This window comes from Equus przewalskii, chromosome 4, assembly GCF_037783145.1.
Source record: "Equus przewalskii isolate Varuska chromosome 4, EquPr2, whole genome shotgun sequence".
NCBI lineage: Eukaryota > Metazoa > Chordata > Mammalia > Perissodactyla > Equidae > Equus > Equus przewalskii.
In genome coordinates this window covers 18377785-18394285 of record NC_091834.1, presented here as the reverse complement: position 1 = coordinate 18394285, position 16501 = coordinate 18377785, and the positions used below count along the sequence as shown (strand labels likewise).

General features: G+C 39.9%; 1 protein-coding gene across 1 annotated transcript in view; it reads right to left on the bottom strand.

Moving 5' to 3' along the window:
- Window positions 1-16501, bottom strand: part of ABCA13 (ATP binding cassette subfamily A member 13) — a 415069-nt gene that overhangs the window by 179666 nt on the left and 218902 nt on the right. Inside the window, exon 42 of the mRNA XM_070615568.1 lies at window positions 13416-13521. Within this exon, the coding sequence (XP_070471669.1) occupies window positions 13416-13521 (106 nt within the window). The remainder of the gene's footprint in view (window positions 1-13415; window positions 13522-16501) is intronic.

Below are 16501 nucleotides of genomic sequence, written 5' to 3'. Positions count from 1 at the left end.
TGAAATTTCCTCAAAAATTAAAAATAGAACTACCATATGATCTATCAGTCCCACTTCTGGCTAAATATCCAAAAGAAGTAAAATCAGGATCTTGAAAAGATATCTGAACTCCCATGTTCATTGCAGCATTATTCACAATAACCAAGATGTGGAAACAACCTAAATTTCCATTGATTGATGAATGGATAAAGAAAATGCGGTATATACGCACCATGGAATATTATTCAGTGATTAAAAAGAAGGCAATCTTGCCATTTGTAACAACATGGATGAAGCTGGAGCACATTACACAAAGTGAAATAAGCCAGTCACATAAGGACAAATACTACTTGAGTCTATGTATATGAAGAATCTAAAATAGTCAAACTCATAGGAGCAGACGGTGGAATGGTGGTTGGCAGGGGCTGGGGGAGGAGGATAGAGGAGATGTTCAATGGGTATAATGTTTCAGTTAAGCAAGATGATTAAATTCTGAGATCTGCTGTATAACATTGTACCTATAGTCAAAAGTACTGTACTAGGCACTTAAAAAATTTGTGAAGAGGGTAGAGCTCATGTTTTCTTACCACAGGAAAAAAGGAGAGGGCACGAGGAAATTTCTGGGTTTAATAAATATGCTAATTGCCTAGTTTGTAGTGATGCTTTCACAGGTGTGTGCCAAGGTCCAAACTCGTCAAATATATGTTATATATATACGCAGTTTTTTGTATACGTTAAATATATGCAGTTTTTTAAATATATGTTAAACCTCAATAAAGCTGTTTTAAAAAAGCACTCAGGTGATGTTTAAACTTTCTTTTAAAAGGTCTCTTCTCTTAAAACTACGCCATGAGCATAGCAGCGGGGGCCATGGTACATCAGACTGATGGCATTCTGAGGCTGTTCATTTGATAGGTGGGACAGGGCATGTGACCTGCTCCTCCAAAGACCAGGTGTGCACAATGACATACAGAAACCAGAAGCCCTGGGAGTGAAGCCAGGAGAGGCCAAACCATCACCACCCGCCTTACATGCAGGCCTTCAGGTCCATGTTCTCATTCATCTGGTCATTTAGTCAAGCAAGAAACATGTGTTCAACGTCTCCTATGAAATAGTGTTACATTGAGTGCTAGGAATACAGCAAGGAATGAAACATCTCCAGGCCTTGCCTTCTGGGGCTTCACTCTTTTAGTGAGCACAGGTGTTACAATTAACTATTAAATACAATCTGACCAGGTGCTGTGAAGGCTAAGAGGACACAAAAAGCACTCATAAGGGAGCTCCCCTGGCCTGGGCAGTTGGGGAAGACTTCCTTGAAAATGGGACAATTAAACCATGCACTGAAGAATGAATAGGAATTAGCTCAGAGAAGCAAGAAGTGGGAGAGGTCCGTGGGGCAGGAAGAAGGGCTGTTGTGGAGGTTCTGGGGGCAAGATGGAGCCTGATCTGTTCAAGAAACTGAAAGGAACGCAGCTGGACTGCAGCACATAGAGCTGGGGGGCAGGACAAGATCAGGTACTCAGGGGTCCATGGGCAGAATTTGGGTACAGAAAAATGGAAAACCAGTAAAGGATTTTAAGAGAGGATGGTGATCAAAGACTTATTGTTTAAAAGAAGACTCTGGCTACAGTGTGGAGAATGAATTGATAGAACTTAGGGATGACCGTATATGGAGGGTGAGGGGAGAAGGTGTCACGAAGAACTCTGACATTCTTGCTTGTAAGCTAGGTACAGAGTGACGACCTTCTCTGAGACCAGGAACAATGAAAGAGAGATGAGTTTATGGGTGAAAATCATGAGCTGGACTTGAAGATGTTGAAGTTAAGGCACTTGGGAGGTATTAGAATGGAGTTGTTAAGTAGGCAGTCACAACCAAGAGAAGCGATCTGAGCTGACTCAAGACACGTGGGCATTAAGCAGCACAGAGATGAAGAAGCCTCTGTCAGGGACCAAACAGCCTATGAGAGGAGCACACAGTAAGGAGAGAAGAGGGCCTGAGGCTGGCTGAGATCAGTGGAACTCTACCATTTAAAGGTTAGGCTATAGAAAGTAAACTGGTAAGAGGCTGAGAAAAACAGAAAGACAGTGGGAATAATCTATGCGATAGGGAGAAACTGAAAATACAGAGAAAAGAATTCTTGCTTAGAAGCTGGGAAGGGATTCATCATGGGCAGAGGAACTGGTCTCACCTGAGAAGAGGGACTGTTCTCTCGGGTAACAGAAAGAAGGAAAGGGGGGGTGCAGATGGGAGGGTGGGGTAGGTTTGGGGTGGGAGGTAGATGTTGGCTTTCTCCATGATGCAGGAAGGGGGCTCCTCTGATGAGAGTAAGAGAAGGAGGGGCCAGGGCTCTGAGGAGGGGCGCACATTTGAAACTGACTTGATAGTGACTAGGAGAGTGTTAGCTCAGGAGACAGGGTGAGACTTTTGGGCGGTGTACAGAGCTTGTTACTGAGAATCTACTACACAGCCTGTGAACATTAGATGATTCAAATGCTGAATCCACTGGAAGAAATGAAAAGCATGCAAATAAATGACAAGAAATCAGCCTAGTCAAACCTACGAAAGAGGCAGGTATTAAGTGTTGCAGGAATACGGAGGAGAGGATGAATTACTGCTCGGGAGAGCTGAGAGAGGTTTCCAGCAGAGGCAATGGTTGCCTGACACTGGAAGGGTGCTGTGCAGTGGGCCAGTGCCCATGTGGGGCCAGCGTTTATGCTAGTCCAAGTAGCAGGGTGTAAGTACAGAGTGCCACAGCTAAGCTGCTAGGGGCTCAGGAATCTACTAGCCAAACCTCTCACGTTGTGTGTGTGAGCACAGCAAGGAAATGACTTGCTCAGTTGTGTTAATCAGTCTGCTAGGCATGCCATTACAAAGTACCACAGACCAGGCAGATTAAACAATAGAAACTTATTATCTCACAGGTTTGAAGGCTAGAAGTCCAAGACTAAGGGGCCAGCAGAGGTGGTTTCCTCCGAGGCCTCTCTCCTTGACTTGCAGATATCCACCTTCTCCCTATGTCCTCACGTGGTCTTCTCTCTGTGGGCATACATCCCTGGTGTCGCTTTTTATATCCAAATCTCCTCTTCTTATAAGGACACCAGTCAGATTGGGTTAGGGCCCACTCATATGACCTCATTTAACCCTAATCATCTTTTTAAAGACCCTCTCTCCAAATACAGCCACATGCTGAGGTACTGGGGGTTACAACTTCAAGATACAAATTTGGGGGGGAGACACAATTCAGTCCATAACACTAATGCACTGCTAGAAAGCAGTAGGAAGAGAGAACCGAAATAAAATTTGTGATTCTAAGTAGAATTGTCCTTCTACTATTACACCAAAGTAGTGGATTTCAAGGTGCGGTGCTTAGACCAGCAGCATCAACTGGGAGCTTGTTAGAAAAGCAAGTTCTTGGGCTCCATCCTGGAACTACTGGATCAGAACATTTGGGGCTGGAGCTCAGTAATCTGTGTCTTAACAGATTCTCCGGGTGATTATTCTAATGTAAGATCACTAAATTTTTCAGAAAGTCAACTAATTAATCCAGTTATCTGGGTAGATTTCAAATATTATAATAAACACTGCTTTATTGGGCCTTGGAAAAGCCTTTGCAGGGAAAGAAAGGATCTAAACAGACTGCAATGGCAGGCACTGTGCCTGGATAGGAGTCTCATATTGGACCTACTGAAGGTTTGAGCAAATCAGATAACTTCTCTAAACCTCAGTTTCTCCATCCAAATAACAGAGATAGAAAAGACTGTTTCCAAACTGGCCATGAGGATTGAGTGAGAGAATGCACAGACAGTGCCTATTATAGTATCCAATACACTCCAGGCAGCTAATAAATAGTTTCCTGCTCCATGAAGAAGTGACTTCCACACCTTGCATCACAGGTGCAGGACGAATGTGCCATTCCAGGCGTTAGTCTTCATAACTCACTTCTATGGAGCTACTAAGGCTCTCATGATTAAAAAATATATATTTTATTTTTCCTTCATCAATCTCTCAGAGAGGCAAGAAGTAAGTTATTTGAGAGCTGCTCTCTTGGAAGACTGTTTCTGAAGACATATGGCCCGCACAGAGAGCAGGGCTGCCCACAGGCACGTGCAGCCTGGGAGCAGGAATCAATAACAAAAAAGTAATTTTTGAGGGCATCGATAGGAGAAGAAAGGTTTTTGTAAATGGTTATTTTATAAATTACATTTCCTTAGTGTGGATCACACACACACACAAAAAGTGACTAAAGCACTTTACCTGGAAGACATTAATACACGCTCTCTCCAAAGTCCTGATCCAGCACTTTGATAGAGTTATATCTACTAAGTACTATAAATTTCACTTAGGTTGAGGCCTCATGGTGAGCTTTATGGGAGGATTTTGCAGAATATAACAAAATTGGTAAATGTAGGCAATCTCATACCAAATTTGTTTTAATGCATCCTGGAATCACTTCTGTTTTAGTAATGAAATGCTTAAATAGATTTTTAAATGATGTATTTTCCATTTCCATAATTTTTAATTTCGATGATAAATAAAACTACATTTTTACATCATATTTTACAATGGTAATGGAAAACACTATGATTTTTCTTTCCTCGGGGTTCTATCTTAAACTTAAAATACCACTCTTCTGCACATAACATTAGCTTTTTTTGCACATGCTTTATTCCTAATATATTTACATGAGTTTTTATAATGGTTCCCAAATTTGGAACATGAAATTACCATTTTTCAAAACAGATGTATAACCATAATGAAGAGGATATATCTAGGCAATACATTTTCAAGGTAAATTATCCTAAATTCTCAATGATGACAAAATGTTTATGAGAACAAAACAATTATATTTTCTTTAAATTTGCTCTTATTTAAGAAAGTCATTAACTAATGTGTCTTAAAAGAAATGAATGCTCAGAAATAAAACTTTAGGCAAATGCTAATAATGAGAAGAGACTATAATGCATATGTCCGGTTAAAATAAAACTTTTATATAAACAGTAAAACATAGAGAGAAATTATGACATATACAGTGGAAAATGGCTACATGGAAATTATACCAGCAATAATATAGATGGATCTCAGAGACAAAATATATATAGAGAAAAAACAGCCTCTTGTACTACTGCATGACTCCATTTATATCAAGTTTAACAACAGGCAAAATTATTCTAAAGTGATATTACCTTTCAGGGAGAGGGTCTGACTTGGATAGGATATAAGGGGGTCTGCTGAGGTGCTAGAAATGTTTTTTTCTCTATCTGGGTGGTGGTTACACAGGTGTGTGCCACGTAAAAATTCATCTTTGTACAATTAAGAAATATGCCATTTGTAATAAAATGTGGGCAGTTACGTTAATAAAAGTAAATTCACGACACTATTCTTAAAAACATGTACAATTCATAGGCAACGGTGAGCAACAACTGTGTTACAAAACAGGAAATTCAAATGGCTAATAAACATGAAGAGGGGCTCCAACTCATTAGTGACATGGACATCCAATTTAGTGTGTTATAATACTGTCTTGGGTAGGTAGAAGTCTAAAACGCCCCCCAATGACTCACGCTCTTTTACAATCTCCTCTGCTTGAGTATGAGTGAGACCTTGGTCATGATGGCTGTCACTCTTACATCATATGGCAGAGGTAAAGAGATTTTACAGATCTAATTAAGGTCTCTAATTGGTTGCCTTTAAATTAATCAAAATAGAGATTCTCCTGCTCCCTTTGAAGACGACACATGCCGTGTTGTGAGATGGGCACAAGACAAAGACTTGAGGGTGACTTGTAGCACATCCACCTGATATCCAGCCAAAAAATGTGGACCTCAGTCCTATCACCATGAGGAACTGAATTCTGCCAGTAAGCTGAAGGAGCATGGAAGAGAGCCCTGATAAGGGTTCTAGTTAAGAATGCAGTACAGATGCCACCATTATTTCAGCCTTGTGAGATCCTGAGCAGAGAACCTGGTTATGCTGTGCCCAGACTTCTGACCTACAGAAACTCTGAGATAATAAATGGCATCATTTTAATCCGCTAAATTGATAGTAGTTTGTTAACAGCAATGGAAAACTAATATAAATGTTTGTAACTGGAAATGGAGAGACGCTGTAACAAATACTTAAAAATGTAGGAATGGTTTGAAATCAGGGAGTGGACAAAAGATGGAAGAATTTTGAGAAGCACAGTAGAGAAAGCCTAAATTTCCTTGGACACACTGTTAGAAATCTGCAATTTAAAGAGGCCGCCCATGAGAGCTCAGAAGGAAGTGAGGAACATGCGAGTGGAAACTGGAGAAAGGATATCCTTGTTGTAGTGGTGGAAAATTTAGCAAAATTATCTCCTCCAGTTATGTGGAAAGATTTTGTAAGTAAATAAAGTTGGATATTTAGCTAAGAAGATTTCCAAACAAAGAATTAAAGGTGCTGCCTTGTTTCTTCGTGATGCTTATAGTCAAATGAGAAAAGAGGAAGATAAATTGAGGGACGAAATGTTAAATAAACAACAGGAATGGGTCATTCTGAAAATTCTCAGTGTTTCCAGGTTTTTTAAGAAGGTGCTAGAAGTCAGAAAAAGCTATTGATAATAGAACAGAGAGAAAAGCCTGAGTATGTCACTGTAAACCTTTTTTCAAAACCTCAAAAGATCAAAAGGTCAGAGTATTCAGTCTCAAAAATAGCCCTTTACAAATATTAAGGGGACAATATGACATCAGCGAGTGGCAGATTAGGAAGCTCCAGGCCCTGGTTCCCCTACAGAAAAACAAATAAACTACAGACTGACTATGGGCTACTTCCAGGCTACAGGAGCCTGGAAGCCAGTCAAAGATCTGCAGCAACCAAAGAAACTCCTAGTTTTAAAAAAACCCACACTCAAAAGGGTAGGACATTCCATGGCATTTTTAGTCACCCTTGCCCCACTCCTTCCCCACAGCAGTACAGTCATGAAGAAATGACCCAATTCCTAGACCTCTTCTTTGAGGAGGAAAGAGCAGGGTGGAAATTTTTGCAAAATCCTGGCTAGGCTGTGGGTTGCCTGAGGACTGGTATCTGTTTCACCTGACTTGGGACTCAAATGGGGCCAGTGGTATAGTCTGGATCTCAGGCTGGAAGGCAGTGATGGATGCCACAGAACACTGCAGCAGGACCTTAGGGTGCCTGGAGGCAAGAGGCTATGGGTAGGGGACGACATTAGAACAACTAAGATCCCAAGAAGAAGCAGGGTGAGACTCTTTGGGAAATTAAGGCATTTAAAAGAAGCTAGGAGAACTAAACAGAAAACACACACACACAGGCCCAGACAGGACATGATATCCCCGGAAAAAAATTGAGCAGGTCTTTAGCCTTTACTCTGGGCGGATCTCAAGGCTCAGGGGGCCACTAATTAGCAAAAGTCTTCCACATATTAGGCTGCAAAGACAGGGAAAAGAGGCTATTTTACAAAAGCCCAAGTTTCAACAAATAATCCCAACAAGAAAAACGAGGAAAACATGGCCCATTCAAAAGATCACGATAGGGGCCAGCCTGGTGGTGCAGCGGTTAAGTTAGCACATTCCACTTCAGTGGCCCGGGGTTCGCCGGTTCAGATCCCGGGTGCAGACATGGCAAGACTTGGCAAGCCATGCTGTGGCAGGCGTCCCACTTATAAAAGTAGAGGAAGATGGGCACAGGTGTTAGCTCAGGGCCAATCTTCCTCAGCAAAAAGAGAAGTATTGGCAGCAGTTAGTTCAGAGCTAATCTTCCTCAAAGAACAAAAAAATCACAATAATCTCCAGAAACAGTCTGTGAAGAAACACACATTGGACTTACTAAATAAAAATTTTAACACAAATATTTTAAACATGCTCAAAGAGCTAAAGGAAAACATAAAAAATTAAAGTAAATCAGAAAACAATATAGGAACTAAATAAGAACAGCAACAAAGAGATGGAAATTATATTTGTTAAAAAGAACCAAACTGAAATTCTGGACCTGAAAAATACAATCATTGAATTGAAAATCAGTAGAGAAGTTCACTAGCACACTTGAACAGGCAGAAGAATCAATCTCCTTAAAGACAGTCACTTGAAGTTTTGGGGAACAAAATGAAAAAAGAATGAAGAAAAGTGAGCAGAGCCCCTAAGGGGCTTATGAGACACCATCAAGAGAACTAATATCCATGTTATGAGAGTCTCAGAAGGAGAAGAGAGACAGAAAAGATGAGGGACAGATTATTTGAAGAAATATGACAGCAAACTCCAAATTTGAGGAAAGGAATGGATATACAATTACAAGAAGCTCAATGAACTTCATTTCTTGAATATGACACCAAGAGCACAGGCAAAAAAAGAACAAAATAGGTAAGTTGAAGTTCATCAAAAAAAAAAAAAATGATCTGTGCATCTAAAAACATCACCAACAGGAAAAAAAGATAAACCAAGGAATGGGAGACAATATTTCCATATCATACATCTGATAAGAGATTGATATCCAGAAGAACTCTTACAATTCAACAACAAAAAAACAAATGGGCAAAGGCGGTTGGTAGGGGTTGGGGGAAAGGAAGGATAAATAGGCAGAGGTCAGAGGCTTTTTAGAGCAATGAAATTACTCTGTTTGATACGATAATGGTGGATACATGCCATTATACATTTATCCAAACCCATAGAATATACAACACTAAGAGTGAAACCTAATGTAAATTATGGACTCTGGGTGATAATGATGTGTCAGTATAGGTTTGTCAATTATAACAAATGTACCCCTCTAGTTCTGGATGTTGATAGTGGGAAAGGCTGTGCACGTGGGGAGACAGTGAGCATATCGGAAGTTTGTATTTTCTAAGTTTTGCTGTGAACGTAAAAATGCTCTAAAAAAATTAGTCTATTTTAAAACTGAGAAAAAGACTTGAAAAGTCATGTCTCCAAAAAAGGTATAAAAAATGTACAAATGGACATTAAACCCATAAAAAGATGCTCAACATCACCAATTATCAGGGAAATGCAAACCAAAACCACAATGAGATACCGCTTAACATACATTAAAATGGCTACTATAATAGAAACAAAAACAGTAAGTGTTGGAAAGGATATGGAGAAATTGGAACCCTTGTGCATTGCTAGTGGGAATATAAAATACTGCAGTCACTTTAAAAAATGGTATAGTGATGACTCAAAAAATTAAACATATCATATGATCCAGCAATTCCATTTTTTAAATATGTACACAAAAGAAATGAAAGCAGGAACTCAGATAGATATTTGTACACTCATGTTCACATCAGCATCAATCACAATAGTCAAAAGATGGAAGAAACCCAAGCATCCATCCACAACTGAATGGATAAACAAAATGCAGTGTATACATATAAAAGAATATTATTTACTCTTAAAACAAGAATGGAATTCTGATGCTTGCTACAACATGGTTGAAACTTGAAGTCATTATGTTAATTGAAACAAGCTAGTCACAAAAGACAAATATTGTATGATTTCTCTTATATAAGGTACCTAGAATAGTCAAATTCACAGAGACATAAAGTAGAATGGTGGTTGCCAGGGGTTGGCAGGAAGAGAGTGGGGAATTAGTGTTTGTATACAGAGTTTCAGTTGAGAAAGATGAGAAAGTTCTACAGGTGGATGGTGTTGACGGATGCAAACAATATGAATGTACTTAATGCCATAGAAGTACACCCTTAAATATGGTAAAATTTATATGATGTATATTTACCACAATAAATGTATATACATAAAAACACACATGCATATGTATAAACAGATTCTATAATTAATTAATTTCCCCTTTGGTATTCTCTTCCACTATTAAACTACCTAGATTATATATATATAAACATATATATATTTTAAGGATGTGTCTCAGAGATCTACTCAACCAAACCAGAGGATTTCTAGGAAGCTTCGTGCTGTGGTTCCCTTCACCATCTCTGTAGAAGCTGAAACTAGAGAAGGGATTATCTCAAAAAGATCTGGCTTTTGTCTTGGAAGAATACTACTGAAATCCAAGGAAGACCCACAAAGTTCTTGAGAAAATCGTTTCATCAGACACAATGTCAGCACGGACTAAAAGGGTTGGAAAGAACACAAAAAGAAAAGAAGCCCATAAAAGATATGAAACAAGCCTTCCATCAGGAGGATACAAAAATTATGATGATTTATGCATGTAAGATTTATGATTTATGATGTAAGAGAGCCCCAAAATACATAAAACAAAACCTGACAGAACTAAAGGGAGAAATAGACAATTTAACAATAATAGTTAGAATCAATTCTCAAATATCATTAATGGATAAAATAATTTACCAGAATATCAACAAGGAAACAGGAGACTTGAACAACAGTATAGACAAACTAGACGTATCAAACTTCTATAGAAAAACCACCCATCACAACAGATGGACATTCTTTCAAGGGTCCAAGGAGGTTCCTCCAAGATAGACCACATTATAGGCCATAACACAGGCCTTAATAAATTGACAAGCAAGTCATACAAAGTTTTTTCTATGATCACAATAGAATGATATTGGACCTTTATAACAGAAAAGAAATTGGGAAACTCACAAATATATGGAAATTTTAAAACAAAATCTTAAATAACCAATGGACCATAGAAAAAATTCAAAGGAAAGTTAGCAAATACTTTGAGATAAATAAAAGTGAAAATACAACAAACCAAAACTTGGGACACATTAAAGCAGTGTTTAGAGGAAAATTTATAGCTCTAAACACTCATATTACAAAAGAAGAAATCTCAAATCAATCATGTAAACTTCCAACTTAAGACACCAGGAAAAACAGGAAACCAAATCTAAAGCAAGCAGAAGGAGTGAAATAATAAAAACAAGAGCTAAAATTAATGAAATGGAAAAGAGAAAAGATAGAGAAAATCAACAAAACTAAAAGCTGGTTCCAAGAAAACATTAATAAAATTGGCAACACATTAGCTAGATTAGCCAAGAAAAAGAGAGAAGATGCAAATTGTTAGAATCAGAAATAAAAGAGGGGGTGTTACTACTGACCTCATATAAATAAAAAGGATTATAAATGAATGTCACAAACAACCGTATGCTACTAAATTAAATAACTCACATGAATTGGACAAATTCCTAGAAAGAGGCAAAACACAGAAATTTATTCAAGAAGAAATAGACAATCTGAATAGACCGATAACAAGTAAAGAAATTGAATTATTAATTTAAAAAATTACCCACAAAGAAAATTCAGGTCCACATGGCTTCACTGGTGAATTCTACCAAACCTTTAAAGAACCAAGACAAATTCTTCACAAACACTTTCAGAAATAGAAGAGGAAATACATCCCAATCATAACAGTAATACCAAAGACATCACAGGAAAACCAGAGACCAATACTTGTTACAAATATAGACTCAAAAATTCCAAATAAAATCCAGCAATATATAAAAAGAATGATCTACCATGACCAAGTGGAATTTATCCCTGTTGGTAAATAAAAGCAGTTTAACATCCCAAAATCAATTACTGTAATATATCACATCAATAAATAAAAGACAAAGACAACATATTTTCAGTCAATGCAGAAAAAGCATTTGGCAAAATTCAACACCCTTTCACGATAAAAACACTCATCAAACTGGGAATCTATAGCAACTTCCTCAATTTCATAAAAGGCAGCTACCAAAAAAAAAAAAAAAAAAAGGCTAACATCACAGGTCTTGAAAATCTATTAAAAAAAACCTCTAACAACTCCAGAAATAAAATTTGCCCAACTTTAAAAATGGGCAAAGGATCTGAATAGATATCTCACCAAATAAGATACATAAATGGCCATTAAGCTCATGAAAAGATGCTCAACGTGATTATCCATAAGGAAATACAAATCAAAACCACAATGAGATACCACTCCACATCCACAAAGTTGTCTATAATCAAACCAAAGACAATAACAAATGCTGGTGAGCATGTAGGAAATTGGAAGCCCATATACTGCTGGTGGGAATGTAAAATGACAAGTCTGACAGTTCTTCAAATGGTTAAACAGATGATCCAACAATTCCACTCCTAGATATACACCCAAGAGAAAATATATGTCCACAAAAAACTTATACACAAATGTTCATAGCAGCATATTCCTAATAGTTCAAAATTGGAAACAATTCAAATGAACATCAACTGATGAATGGACAAACAAAATGTGGTCTATGCACCCAGTGGAATATTATTTGGCAATAAAAAGAAATGAAGAAATGACTGACACACACTACAACATGGATGACCCTTGAAAACTTTATGCTGAGTGAAAGAAGTGAGTCACAAAGGACCAAATAATGTATGATTCTACTTTCATGAAATGCCCAGAATAGGCAAATTTATAGAGAGAGACAGGAGATTATAGGTTTCCTGGGGCTGAAAGAGATGGGGATAATGGGAGGTGATAGCTAAGTTGATGCAGGGTTTATTTGGAGGGTAATGAAAATTGTTCTAAAACCGATAATGTGATGGATGCACAACTCTGTGAATTTACTAAAAGCTATTGAATTGTACACTTTAAAAGTTGACATTGTGAGGTGTATGAATTATATCTCAATAAAGCTGTTAAAATAAGATATTCCCAACATAAAATTACTTATGAGGGAAATGCAAATTTAAACCAGAATAAGAAACCACTACACGCCAATTACAATGCCCAAAGTCAGTATTTTTTAAACCTTACAATAACAATAGCTGGCGAGGAAATGAACAATTGGAACACTCACATGTTGCTGGTGAGAATGCAGTTTGGCAAAGATCTATTGTAAACTTCATAGCACATTAAATTTTAGTTATTCATTCATGGTCCTGATGGACTGAAGTCTCTGAAGGAAGGCTCTGAGATTTGTGACCCTCCACACCTCTAGAGCCCAGCTCAGTGCTCCAAGGTGAATGGTTACCAATAAATATGGTAGCAATTGGACTGATAGAAACTGCAGTCACACATCTAGTAACCAAATCTGGATTCTGCCCGATCGTTGATGCCTGTGCACGGCGGTGTGAACACGAAACCTATGACCACGTTTTGGTGCTGAATGGACAGAAGCTCTAAGAAGGCAGGCTCACATCTGGATTTTTCTTCATGTAAACCTATTCCCTGCAAAATGCCTGCACATGTTAGACACACCATGAATGTGGGCTGGATTGGTTTGTTTGTGATGCAGATGAAACAAGATGAATTGTCTTCATTATTCTAATTTTATATACTAAGGAATTGCTTGTATAATTAAGTTCTAAAGAAAAGATGAAGCTGTCCCATAAAGACACAGTTGTGTTATTCAATGCAGTATAAAACTCTAAGCTTTTTGCCTCTGACTTGTATCCTTTCTATCCAGTTACATCCCCTCACTGTCTTCAGTCTCTTTCTATTCAGCTTTTGAAACAAGGGTTTTGACATTATCCCCCAGCAGGAATGCAAAGAAATACTCTTTACTTACAGGAGCCCGGAGGCTGCTCCGGAGGCCTGTGGAACTGTGGCTCCGACTCAGTCCCCAAGGCAACGTCAGGTTGCCTTTTGGAATCTTGCAAAAGCATCAGAAAGACCTTTTTGAAAAATGAAAAGAGTTTCATATTATTTTATGTTCCTTTCCACATGGCATTTCTTTTCTTTCACCTCAATCACCCAACTAGGTCATTATGACAATATTCACCAAACATACCATCTTTCACTTAGTCACTCATTTAATTGCCATAACTCTAAGGCTGCCTAGTTCTCAACAAGCTGGGTGTCAGACTGCTCATGGGATACAAAATGAGTGAAACCTGACCATGACACTCAGGGCACTCACACTCTGGCAGAGACTGGCCAAATCCACAGGCAGGAGAGGGCAGAGCAAAGGCGATGCCGATAATAGAGTGTATCCAATCCAACTCGAGTTATGACTCACCGTACCAGCAATGCAGAAATTCAGAGATGATAAATATAAACACATGACGCTCAGCGTTTATATAGCATGGATGGATATCATATGTAACAATCCCCCCGAATGTGTCTTCTTCACAGACTATGGTGTGCCACGTCACCTAAAGCTGTGCATTTAAGAAATTGGCTTGAATTCACTATTTAGTTACCGCCTGGAGCAGAAGTCCAACCTCCATCTGTTCAAATTCCAGGACTAGGTCTCAAATCTGTGAGAGGGAGGTGAAGAAGCCGTGCGAGCCAAGACAGCACGAGACGGGGTGGGCTGGGGACATTGAGGCCTCTGGAGGTTTGGCAGGGCCTTACGGAGACGTGGAGAGGGCATCCCTAACATGAACACTGGGCAGAGTGTGAGAGGAGGGGTGATTTGGCTCACACATAAAAGCGCTCCCTGCAGCAGCCGTCACTGTGGGAAAGGCTGGGGTGCTGGGCTCTGAGAGCAGAGGCTCCACTCTGCACAGCCTGGGCCGGCTCTGTGCCCGCCGGCACAGGACTCACTGCCCGGAGCGTGGGCTTCCTCTTCTGTAGACCAGGGGTGATAACAGCAGTTGATGATGGCTGTGACACGCTTAGCACAGACTTGGGAAGCACGCGGGAACTCTGATTACCCCTCTGGTTATCCAAGCTCGACTGAATGTCCTCTATGGGCCAGGCATCAAGCTAGGCACTGCATGTTGCCACTCTCTCGTTTGGCAGCATCATCATGCGTTCTTCTGTCACTCCCTCCTCTGCTCACAGCCATAAGGATCCAGTGCCTGGCCCGGGTCCCACTCCAGCCTTCCCCTGCTGGGCAGGTCTCATTGCCCATCGCACTTGTATCTCACATTCGACATGTCCAAACTGAGCACCCCAAGTCAGCAACCTCCCTGGGTTTCCGACTTCTGTAAGAAGCGTCATCACTCTGACTCTGATTCTTTATGTAGGGAAATAAGAAAAAAGGTTGTAACTGTCTCCAGGTGTTCCTGAGGAGCCCCCAGCCTACAGGGGAAGACAAGGGGAGGGCCACAGAAAGGAGGAGCAGCAAGCAGGCCTGCTGGAGCAGGGAGGCACAGAGTCTCTCTGCGTGTGGTTAATTAGCTTGGGACAGAATCCTGTAGAGAGAAATCAGAGTCCTCCACACTGGCGAAGGGCCAGGAGGCTTCATTAGACCTGACGTGGTTATTTTTATTGGTAAGATAACCCCTTGCTGATTCCTGGCAAGTCCCCAAGGAAAAGCTGCAACCTCATGACTACTACAAGTCGCAGTAACAACAACAATACTAATAAAATAATAAAACATTGTGCCAGGGCGTCACCTTGGCAAAACTATTTTACCACTCTTAGTTTCCTCGTATGATAAATGGTAATAATAAGACACATATGACAGAATTCCTGCAACAGTGAATGCAGTCACACATGAAGTTGCGAGAACAGTGCCTGCCATGTGGGAAGCTCGCAATATCTGGTCCTGAGAGCAGCCGGAGGAGGAGCAAGTGCAGTGGGTTGCTCAGGATATGTTACGCCAGTTAGTTCCGAAATCAACCCAATGAGATCAGTGCCGCTATTCCCAGTTAAGAGGAGGGCACTGAGGCCTGGCCCAGTACACATTCACCCAGTGCACTTAGAAAGAATGAAATCAGAAATGATAGAGAGAGTACGAGTTAGGAATCATTCACTGACCAGACTTTCCTCTGTACCTTATCCTAAATGAAATTTTTGTTTAATGTTCAAATGCGATTATGAATTATATGAAGCATATCTTGATAGCAAAGGAAGCATTCTTGATAATAATCTTCATCTATTTTTAAATTTTCCTTCTCTTCTTCCTTTCATAACAAGACAGTGCCTGTGGGCATGCACGTGCATGTGCGTGTGTGCACATGTCTGTGTGTGTGCATATGTGTGCACACGTTTGTATGCATGTATATTTGTGTGCACGCATGTGTGTGTATGTTGGAGGAGGTTTTGCTTTCCATAATCTCCCAGATCACTGCAGGATGCCATCAATTACAGCACAACACTGAGTATCAGGGTTCACTGTCAGAATTCTCCAACTTTACAGGTGAAAGGTAAAAGGCAAGGCTAGGACAATCAGCATGTAATGAGCGCCATCTAGTGTCAACATACCTTAACTGCAGGCACACCACCCCAAGGGGCTCTGAGAATATGAGAAAATGCCAACGTGATCCAAGCAACAATGAGGGCCAATAAAGGTTACGTTTGTCTTTTCTTTCTTTCTTTCTTTTTTTTTGCCGGGGAAGATTTGCCCTGAGCTAACATCTGTTGCCAATCCTCCTCTTTTTTCCCCCCTCCCCAAAGCCCCAGTACATAGTTGTATATTCTAGTTGTAAGTCTTTCTAGTTCTTCTTTGTGAGCTACTGCCAAAGTATGGCTACTGACAGATGAGCAGTGTGGTTCCACAGCTGGGAAGAAACCTGGGCTGCTGAAGTGGAACACGCTGAACTTTAACCATTAGGCTGTCAGGACTGGCTCAAGGTCACATTTTTCAAAAGCAATATGACTGTGATTACTGTATTCAAAGGTTTGGGTTCTTGATGGCAGGTATTGCCCTTGTTATTCTGGGCTGTAATTCCCATGCTAAATGGAAAGAGACAACAGCCCTAA